This window comes from Limulus polyphemus, unplaced genomic scaffold (assembly GCF_000517525.1).
Source record: "Limulus polyphemus unplaced genomic scaffold, Limulus_polyphemus-2.1.2 Scaffold401, whole genome shotgun sequence".
In the NCBI taxonomy this organism is placed as follows: domain Eukaryota; kingdom Metazoa; phylum Arthropoda; class Merostomata; order Xiphosura; family Limulidae; genus Limulus; species Limulus polyphemus.
The window spans coordinates 97,927-109,579 of record NW_013666011.1 but is presented as its reverse complement, the minus strand read 5'-3'; the positions used below and the strand labels follow the sequence as shown (position 1 = coordinate 109,579).

Below are 11,653 nucleotides of genomic sequence, written 5' to 3'. Positions count from 1 at the left end.
GAAAGAATTTCTACGGGAAATTAACAAACAAGCAGATACGTAACAATACATTAAATGCATGCTTATTCAAAACGTACATTGTCAAGAAAATAAGTACAGTCTGACGGTGATAAAATCCCCTCTTCATATTTTCTGGCCCTCCAATGGCACAGCGGTATGTCTTCGGACTTACAACGCTAGAAACCGGTTTCGATACCCGTGGTGGGCAAAGCACAGACAATAGCCCATTGTGTAGCTTTGTGCTTAATTTCAAACAAACATATTTTCTGTCAGTGTGATTGGTATCAATAACATTTTCTCACAGTGACATGAATCCAGACGTTTCAAGCTGTTACTAACTTTGTCTTACATTATATTTACTACAACTTGGATCGCTTTAAAATATCTTAATTGTATAACTTACACTCACATATATCCTTCAGTTTTTTTTAATTATTAGTGTATTTACGTATTACGTTTTTCGGAGTTGATGCAATGTACTTAGATCTGATTTTTGTTTTAAATATGTAACAAAAATTAAACACACATCACATACGAACACCCACAATTACTATGAGTTTTCTCTTCCTTTTTGGCCCGGCACGGCCAGGTGGTTAAGGAGTTCGACTCGCAATCTGCGGGTCGCGGGTTCGAATACCCGTTCCACCAAACATGCTCGCCCTTTTAACCGTGGGGGCGTTATAATATGAAGGTCAATCTCAGTATTAGTTGGTAGAAGAGTAGCCCAAGAGTTGGCGGTGGGTGACGATGACTAGCTGCCTTCCCTCTAGTCTTACAATGCTAAATTAGGGACGGCTAGTGCAGTAAGCCCTCGTGTAGCTTTGCGGGAAACTCAAAACAAAAAAACTTTTCCTTTTTACAAATTAGTGAAATATCGGTATTTCTTTTTATGTGTATATTTATACTATATAGATAAACAATTAGTTGAGCAATAGCAAAGGCAAAAGAAATAACTTAAATAGTTAAGAGTTAATTAATAATCACGTGATCAACTGACCTGTTCTTTTACAGATTGAAGAATAGTAGCCGCTGACTGGCCAGGAAGAGAAGTCGGAGAGTAGGTCACAGGCCTGTCGTGAATAGCCAGGTCTTCCACGGGCATAGTGGACAAACCTTGAATTTATCAACGTTAAGAAACCCTGTTGAAACATAAAAATATGCATTTTTTTATATATTCGATTTATTTAATAAAAAATGGCAGATATCAAGAGACTGAACTTGCGTATATACTGATATATAAGAAATCATTCACCGTATGTATCAGAAGTAAATAAGGGACATATAAACATATGACATACATGACCAGAAGCGAGAATGCTGTAATTAAAGGTTGTCATCCCCATACAGAGACCTTACATGTGACTTCACAAAACGTTCTTTCATTCAACGCCGCCATATTGAACGTCAAACATCCTTCCGACAATCAACAGTAATCCATATAATTAAAAGATTCGTATTTTCTTTTGTTCTGTGACTAGCTGTGAAAAGAGGGTTGAAGGCTATTCAGTATCCTGATATACCTTTCTTTATGAACATTGCTGAGAAGAGTTACAGAGTCACATGATATGATATCATAAGGCAAATTTGTCATTTTTCACCTAACATGAATGTAACTGCTTGAGGTCCAATATGGCGGAGCAATATCTCTGTAACAATATAGCCCAAGCCGGTCATCACATTCATATCACGTTCAGCCAAATATTCATTACCAGGAAAAGTCTGATCAATATCTTGTAGGCATTTCCTCTCCTGAGAGCATTTTTCAAATGTACTTTGCAACACGTGGATAAGATAATGTCCTCAGTGGAATAGTGGTAACTTTACGGACTTACAACGCTAATATCCGGGGTTTAATTCTCCGCGGTGGACACAGCAGATAGCCCAATGTGGCTTTGCTTTAAAACAAAAACAAACAAACCATAAGATAGTAGTATTAGGCTTAACTTATTTTTAAACGACAAAGTCTATATTCGGTCCTTCAGGTTTTTTTTTTTCGAAAAGAAGAGTGGATAATAGTATTTCAACCACAGTATACCCGCCATTTCCATTGCCGGTTAAGATACAACCAACATAATAGTGATCGAATGCTCTTTATATAAGTGTTCCGACCATTACTATATTTGTTGTATCGCAGCCAGTCAGATGAGCTCTGATATTGAGCGAAACGCGTCGTCGGCAATGGATATAGCGAACACAGTGTGGTTGAAATACTATCATACACTCTCGTCGAAAATTTTATAAGACCAACAAAAAAAAAAGACTTTAATATTTAAAAAAATAGAATAACTTAACTGTCTTCTTATGACAAATATACATTATTGTAGTAATATTTCGTCAGCCAAAGGCGTTCACACATAACAAGTTACAATACTGCCTGTTGCAAGGTTCGATATAAAAAAACTTACATTTCCAATACGGTATTGTTGGAAGATATGGTTGTTATGTGCTTCTGTATGAAAAATCAGAAAGTTACAACAATACTTTATTGAAAGGTTGGATGTTGTCATTGTTCTGTCTATGTCAGGGGCTTTACCTTAGAAAGTATAAACTTTTGTTACCTACAAGTCTTCCAGGAGGCTTTTCGCACAACACCAGAACGTATCAGCTGGGCTGGATGATGAGAAACAAAAGTTTACCTGAAAGGCTATCTATACATGCAGTATAGGAATGTGGGAACTAAAAGACAGGTCTCAAATGCCTTTTTTTTTTACACACCTCTGATTTGAAAGTGTAAACGAACAAAATGAGAGACATGTGAAAAAGAAGATCTGCAAATTACGAGACTTTTATCACAAATGTTAGACCTACCAGTTCGATAATAAACATTTCTACTACATTGTTGACTAGTTCTGCTGAGCTTACCGTATTGTCTGTGTCGACGATCCAGTCGGGTTCTTTGCTTGTTTCTAGATCCAAACAACATTTACAATCTAACAGAGTAATTTGATCAGCAAATCTTCTTTCAGCGCTCTTTCGACTTCTAAGTTAACCATTCAATTGGATTTCTGTGCGTTTCACGAAATCCAGTATCTTGTTGTTATGGCAACGGATTCTACAGAGTAGCTAAAGTTGAGCTTTTTCCTATTCTGTGATACAAAATATATTTTCACCATTTGTACGTTATTGCGTTACCATGTTTGTGCATTCCAGTCTTACTGAAGTGGATAAGTCTTGCGACGCACTGACTCCAAAATTATCTAAACTAAATTATTATTTCTTAGTTTCTGGATCTAACCAGAACATTGTCTAGTATCTTTTTAATACCTATAAAATGGTAGTTATTTTTTATTACTTTGCACAGAGACCACATCTCGGATTAGTAAACACATCTTGAGAACTTCAAAGTTTATAAGGTACCCACACAGATTTCTTTTACAGCTCATTTCGTTTAATGGAATTGGCAACCCTCTAATTTTAGAAAGTCCAGTTCCTCGAATGATTGCTTACACTGTGTGGATTATAGTTTAATACTGACCAGTGATATATAACTTGAATTCATACATCTATATTATATATTAGTTTATACTTTAATTAAAGCACAATGGCCGATTTCTTTTTTGCCTTTTTTAATTAAACGACTTTTTTCAACGTATAAAAAGGCACGACTCTCACATACTTCCAAATACTTGTTTATAAGACTCATGTGATTAATCATTTATATTTATACTATAAAGAAGTATAAGTCAAAGCCTTTTATTTTGAAAATTGGCAAAATAATTATATTTTAAATTCTGACACATACGCACACAAAAGGTTTGTTCCCCTAGAAATGTTATATCAAATTAAGCCAATGTTATCAAAACTTTTAGCCTGTGTAAAAGGTAAAACGTTTATAGTCTAATATTCTATACCCTATAACAGTTTCATTTGTTTTCTTAAATTGGATGAAAAGTTTAAAATATGTTTTAAAATATTTATACGTAAATATACATATCAATAGTTGTATTTTAATAGTGGGAAGCCCCCCAGTAGCACAGCGGTATGTCTGCGGACTTACAACGCTAGAATCCGGGTTTCGACACCTGTGGTGGGCAGAGCACAGACAGCCCATTGTGTAGCTTTGTTTTAACTTCAACAAACAACAACTGTAATAGAGGAAAACCAATATTTCATAACAAAAAACATTCCTGATATGTTTTATGTTAAAAAATGTTGAATTTATATCAAAATTGCGATTAATCAACAAAGACGTATCTTAGTATCAGAAAAACAAGATGTAAATATTATTGTACGCTTTGAAGTGAAAACAGTATAAACCGTTTGTAGAAGAAAAGATGAATCGCTATACTAATTCCATGTTAGAGATATTATTTTACAGTAAACTTTGTATGAAATGATAGAATTTGAGCTCTTAATAATTAAAAGACAATATTGAATTAACTTGAAGCTTCATGAGGAAACAGATAAAATTGAAAATGTTTACATATAAAGAAACAAAAATTAATAGTTATGGTTCGTGAACAAATTATAATATGAATACGGCTTAACGTATTAACGTCATGTCGAGTTACTTAGAGTTAATCGCGTTTGATAAGAACGAAGTTATAACCTCCATGTTGTCCTTGGAGCTACATGCTCCACCTGTGATTGCGCTCAGTCTGATGACATGATTACATACAATTACCTTACATTGCAATTTTCATTATTGCGAAACTCTTCTGCGAAGGACAGCATGGCCTGTCAATCTTCGATCACACACCTTGAAAAACCCTACACTTTTGACTTCCAAGATGAAATTTAAGCAAGTCAAAGACACAAAAATCCATTGAAACTGCATCGGATGACTTGACGAATGTGTGATCAAATGGGTTTCTGTGATTCTAGTTTCTTGGTCCGTCCTTCTCATTTAAACAGCCGTTGATCTCGTTGATGAGTAGCTGGAATCTTGTCAACTTCTGGCTTGTGTCTTTTTCAACTACAAATCATGTTTACTATCTTGTTATCGCTCTAAGGAAATATATCAAGCTTTATCATAATAATATTTTGAGTAAGATACTTTATACTTCCTATTTGTAACCATATCCTTTGAAGATCAGGATGCTGCTCCAGCACGATTTGGGATATAGTTTCTCAGCCCATTGCTGTCCTAAACACACTGCTGTGCGAGATTTTCCGTTTCTATCGAGAACACTGAAGGTTCCTTTGGCACTATATGATTTAATAATCTCTGAAAGGAAAGGGTTGTAGAAATTTCTTCGAGCCATAACTCTACTGTAGTGGCATTACACCGTCGAATGATTGGGAATTCGATGTAAACCAAATGTAATCTGTGACACGTATTTGCTGCGACATTCTACCGTATTGACATACACAAATCGTTTCTATAAAGTGCAAGTAACCCTCTGTATATTTTAAGTCTTGTATAAACTATATTAGTATACTGTACCACTACAGTATTGGATGTGGTATCATGTACTATTTGATATCTTGTGAGAGATGGAAATTTCCATGGATTGAAACATCATAACACGAAGTAATTGGATGCAGCAAATTAAACTAAAAAACCAAAAGCACTGGAGTCACGCATCTGGCTCAAAGGAGTCATCAATCGAGGAGTTCCCTGCTCATTCATTTAATTACCCTCAAATGAACTATCCTTCCGGAAGAGAATCTCCAGATTCCACCGTATACCTCATCTAACCCATTCCTTTACTACTATTTACATCTCAAACTTTCACTGGACTTGTTATCTTCTTTTATATCTACTCTTTTCACGGCGTCACAGTTAGTCTCTAAATTGCATCTCTAAGCGGAAAGGAAAGTAAATACTTGGAAATATAGTAGCTTTTATTGTTCCTCTAATGTGTTCAGTTTAATTTGTTTGATTCCTTAACGTTAAATCACCTATACATCCTTATAAAACAGTAATACAGTAGCTCTTATGAAATTGGTTTTTCTTATTGTACGGAAAAGCTAAGTCTTCTGAAAAATATCTATCATTTGTTTGAGTCTTTAACGTTAGATCACCTATATATCCATGTAAGACAGCAATGCAGCATTTCTTCCGAAATTGGTTTTTCCTATTATATAGAAAAGTTAAGTCTTCTGAAAAATATTTTTCATCTGTACTTTATAAAGCAAACAGAAATGTCAAAACGGAAATGGAAAAAGTTATATTGTATGAAAAATAAAAAAGTCCTACTAAGAATTAGATGCGTATGTATTATCTCGTACTAATTACACATACACAAATGTAAAAAAAAAGGGAAGAAATGCATGCTGCTATGCCACTTTTTTTACTTCGCTCAAAATAATAATAATTTATATTTCTACCTCTTTTCACCGTATACTATGTATACTTCCGTATTTCTACATAATGTGTTAAGGAAGCAAACTCTTTCATTACCCTGTTATGTTGTGGCTTTGTACACCTGATGAGGGACGTTCTTAACATTATTTACACAAACTGTTTAATAGATCAAATCTATTTAAACCGTCAAAAATAAGTTTAGTACTAACTGAATTCCCACTAAAAGCACTACTGTCACAATAAAAAGTATTTCACTATCAACAGCCAAAGAAGATAGAGGAGCTTTACGTAATGTTTAACATTCAGTCGAGAAGCTCACAAATCAATCGAACAGTAGTTCGAGAGGGTCTTCCAGGAGGTCAGCCGGCTGGTCCAAAATGCAAGTCACCCACGCGAAACGCTACGACCGAGGTCATTCGAGAGAAAAGAACAGTGGGGTAGGATCGGTAAGTGGTTCGCAGACGAAAAAGTTTAGATATCTGATATATAGATAATATAACATAAGATGAATATATAATTAAACGCCGGCTAGTGGAACTTGCTACTGAATGTGTTTCAATCACCATTAACTATATATACATTCATGTGTATTTGTTGCACACTAAATCTTCTTATCACCATAAAATAAATAAATAAACACGTTAAGAAAACTGCTATGATTAATTAGTTTTGAATCGAATCGTGTTTGTGCTCACCATCTCCCTCGATTTTAAAAGTTATAATATATATATATTGTGTGTTTGTACATAGAAAATAGAACACGTAAATAAACTATTCTGTTTTTTTACCCGTTTTGTAAGTTAGTGTTTCAACGGCAATGAAAAACGAGACCCATTTGAACAACAAACAGGCAAATATTAGACTCCCCAATGCTTCGTCTTTTTCAAGACGTGTGTTTCGAAAAATTAAGCACATACGTGACATTCACTAACACGTTGGAAATCAATAAATCTGGAGTTTTCTGGGGGAATAGTTTCAACGATTTCAAACTTCCAGCTAAAAAGTAATTAATTATTGAGTTAAAGGTGAATAAATCTAATTATACATTAACTAAACATTAATACATATATATTTACGATAAAAAGTTTTGTTCGTATAGAATTTTGTTACTGCCCTCTATCTAGACAATATATTAACACATTTGTTTTAGTTTTTACTTTTATACGAGTTAAACTGAAATATACGTCGAAATGACTAACCTTCGCGAGTGCTGATTCCAAATTAAACGTTTATTCAACATATCTAGCACATTCATTTTTGATGTATAAAAGATTTTTAAGACGATGATCTTCATATGTTATCATTAAGTTCTTAATAGTAGTGATCGTGCTGAAACAAAATGGCGGCCATAAAAATCGCCCATTTAAAACCACTTTTAAAAATGACTATTTCACAGTATTGGCTGAGCAAACCTAAAGCTTTTTGTATTTATAAAGCCGCGTAAATCGCTATATAGTGTTCATGGAGTGAATCAAAATTTCACTTTCAACGAATTTTCATCTAAGTAAGTAAATAAGTATGTGACATTTCCAGACAAGCGTACAGAAAAAAGACGAACCCTATCGCTCCAATTCTTTGACAGAACTCTTCCGCCTGGGGTCCCAATGATTCCTTTCATGTACCGAAAAAGATATTAGCATATATATATATAACATCGACGATGCGCTACTTTGGGCATATGATTAGATCTGAGGGTAGGTTGGTAGAGGTCCTGATGAGTAATATAATCCAATCGGATATACGCGCGTCTCACGCTTGGTATTTCTAGTGGATAAAAATATAGCTAGTAAAATAGAAACAAACAAGCATAATATTTTTTTTAAATTCTATAAAGCCAAGTAGGGATCGATATATATACGTAAGCTTTCTAGATATAGTAATACATATAAAGTTTTAATCCTACAAAAAAGTATTGAAACAAGAAAGTCAAAACTACAAAAACTGAGTTACTTAAAATTATACAAAAATGTTATCTATACTTTGACTCAGACTAACATAATTACAACGATTTGCCAAAGTATGGACATTTTTTGTTAAATTTTAAATAACTCAGTTTTATAGTTTTAACTTTCTTGTTTCAATACTTTTCGTAGCATTAAAACTTTCTATATTACTGTAGCTAGATAGGTTACATATATATATATAGCGACCCCTACTTGTCTTTATTAAATTAAAAAAATATATTCTGCTTGTTTACCTATAAATATAATAGTTAATTTTGACGTTATATTTTAAGATGAGTACCAATATACACGTTACATAAACCCATAACATAGGAAACTTTGACCACGGGTGGAAAAAAATATATAATCACTTAGATTTAAAACTATGTATTACAGAGCTGTACGTCACTTCTACTAGTTCTAGCGATTGATCTTATAATACAAACAACTTACCACGTGAGGTATGGTGGCAGTCCAGTGCCCGAAGAGTGCATGTACCTAGTCAGATACCACTACTTAAAGCTAGGCTGACCACTGTACTAACAATTAACAAAACGAGATATGAAAATACTGAAATATATATGGATGATAAAATTACATACGATCCAAAGATAACGGGAAAGTAATCTTCACGTAAAAACCAGACACAGCGTTCAGTAAAAGTAAAACCACCAAAATAATAAGTTTCTACAACAACGCTACGCTGCACAAGGACAGGCAGCACTCGGGGCAGGTTAATACTGGGAAGCGTTCACGTACCCGTGAGAGGGCGCTACTAATCATGTTTCGATGTTATACGTAAGTATTGGAATGCAGTGTGAGGACCAAAGCCGTGTGAACGACCTAAATGTACTTCAGCAACGAACAATGGTGAGGAATTCGTTGCTGTCAGTGTGTAGTTCGTAAAACATTGTGGCATAGCTATCGCAAAACTAAACAGATCTTTGCTTTAATATATTGTTATTTTGTACTTTTTTTTTGCCTGCAAACATTTGTTACGTTTATAATGTGACTAATTTTTTATTCAAAATGAACTGTTAAATATGCCATCTTGCACTTTATATAGATTGTATGCAAGATAAGTGCGTAAAAAATAGCTGCCTATTGTTGAAGTAATACAGTTTTATTGTAAAAATTATTATACGCGCATGTCTGTCGGTCATGAAATAACTACGGATATTTTCAGTTATTACTAATAAGTATTCAAAGTTTAAAACGTGTAAAGAGAATGGTATTAATATTATTTTTCAGAATAACATGTAAAGTTTCTAGTAATATGTTTATTTACTGATTTGTAGGAACTGTAAAGTACTGCATGGGTCAAATAGAAAGTTTTAGGAGTAGAATGAGCTTACAAAATCCACTGAAAATACCAACAGTCCTCTACCATGTGATACGGAGCACAATACAACTTTCACAACAACGAGGTTAAGAAAACCCTAATGTTATATCTAGTCGAAGAGTCCTCTACCATGTGATACGGAGCACAATACAACTTTCACAACAACGAGGTTAAGAAAACCCTAATGTTATATCTAACCGAAGAGTCCTCTACCATGTGATACGCAGCACAATACAACTTTCACAACAACGAGGTTAAGAAAACCTAATGTTATATCTAACCGAAGAGTCCTCTACCATGTGATACGGAGCACAATACAACTTTCACAACAACGAGGTTAAGAAAACCTAATGTTATATCTAACCGAAGAGTCCTCTACCATGTGATATACACATCACTATACAACTTTTACAACTACAGGTTAAGAAAACCCGTAATTTATGCCTAACTGAAAGATTAGACAGTCTCTAATAATCTTTCACGATAAAGAAAGGAAGCGTCAGCATCACGGAGTTCTTTTATGTGTACGTTTTATTGTACAAATATATATTGCGATCACAAATTACAAAGAGTACGTGTGTGTGTGAAACTATTTATTAGGTTTGAGTCTCGTCCGATTAACAAATGCTTGTAACATATAAAAGATTGATTTTTGTTAATGTATGTTTGTGTGTGTGTAAGGGAGGAGGGTGCAAATGATTTTTCTAAACCATTATTATATAGTGTAAAATTTCTACTATTCCCACATGACAACCGTTTGTACACTTGCACGCTGTGTTGTTGTTCATTTAATATATAATAAAGAATTATTAGAACAAATGTAAAACCTTAGCTTTATTATACAAAAAAAGTATCAAAAGAGCAAACAGGAACTGCAGGGTTTTAAAAGTGTATTGTGCGATATGTAAACCTCATAAACAGGGTCAGGTGAAACCGTTTGTTGAATGTTAAGTCTTGCAAGTGTGTAGTATTACAATTCACTCAACCAAGCGAAGATAAGGAGGTAGCGGGGTTGAGTTCTTTCCGCTTTGTGGTTGAACATCATTCACCGTACATTCAAGCTTCCATTTTAATTTTTTTCTTCTAAAAATGTCTGTATTAAAAAAATAACCTAGTTGTACTGAATCACTAGTGGTTCAGGCTATTCAGCTTTTGCTCAAATCCAGGTTTTATGAAAGACGTAGCTTGACGTTCGATTTGGCGAAGCATGGAGTCTTTTAAACTGGAAAGTGTGACTGGTGTAAAGTAAAAACGGTACATATTTCATCTTGTTCTTCCCGGGCCAGTTTAAGTTTCCAGCAACAAAGTAGTATTGAAATTACAGCTGGCTAAAATAAAATGTGTTCTCTTTTTTTTTTTTCGCTCGAAACTCGTTTTGGACAAGTTAGAACTCAGTTTAAAATTGTTATCAGATAAGTAATTCGGTTGTGATATTTCATCACACTTTCTAGCCTAAGAGTCGCTGTGTAAACATGTTGATATTTAACTTAACCTAAAAATTTATACGAGAAAAAAAAACTATACACTGTATTCAAATACCATTTGAGGTCACTGTTATTATTCAAACTTCTCCCAGGTCTAATATATGTTTGTAAGTTGCAAACAATATTTTTTTTCGATATAAATTATTGTTAAGGGAAATGATTTGTTGCTGTTGTGATATTCGCAAGTTTCGTTTTCACTGTTGTTCTTGATCTCAAGTGTATCAATGCCAAAACGATGGAGCAGATAGTTTCTTTGTTTTATTGATGATATTGGTACGCAGATTTATTTTTCATATTTGAAGACCAGAAGTTATTATTAAAAATTCCATGATTCCTTTATCGAGCAGAAGTAGAGTTCCAGGTATTTTTTCCCACTATTACTCCTTAGTGCTAGTTAAATACGTAAACTAAAGCAATTACAGGTGGAGAATAATTATGTTCAGTTTCACTTATATTTTAATTTTTCATTTCCCAGTGCCGGGTGTGATCTAGTGTGTAACATGTCAGGCTGCTGATCAAACGGTCTAGGGTTCAAGACCACATATTCAACCGTTGGCACGTTATGAAACTAATAACCAATTCCGTTATTCGGTTTTAAAGAGGCCTGGTGGTTAGAGCACTCGACTCGAAACTT

At 34.1% G+C, this 11,653-nt stretch overlaps 1 protein-coding gene across 6 annotated transcripts in view; it reads right to left on the bottom strand.

Annotated features, from left to right (window-relative positions):
* The window catches only part of LOC106457988 (catenin delta-2-like), a 110,967-nt gene that overhangs the window by 52,968 nt on the left and 46,346 nt on the right, over positions 1-11,653 (bottom strand). For 4 of the 6 annotated variants that reach the window (XM_022384097.1, XM_022384098.1, XM_022384093.1 and 1 more), the window contains exons 1-2: positions 8,647-8,778; positions 998-1,139 (exon numbers count right to left, since the gene is read on the bottom strand). In XM_022384097.1, the coding sequence (XP_022239805.1) occupies positions 998-1,102 (105 nt within the window). In that variant the 5' untranslated portion in view covers positions 1,103-1,139; positions 8,647-8,778. The other 2 variants (XM_022384095.1, XM_022384094.1) reach the window with 2 other exon arrangements.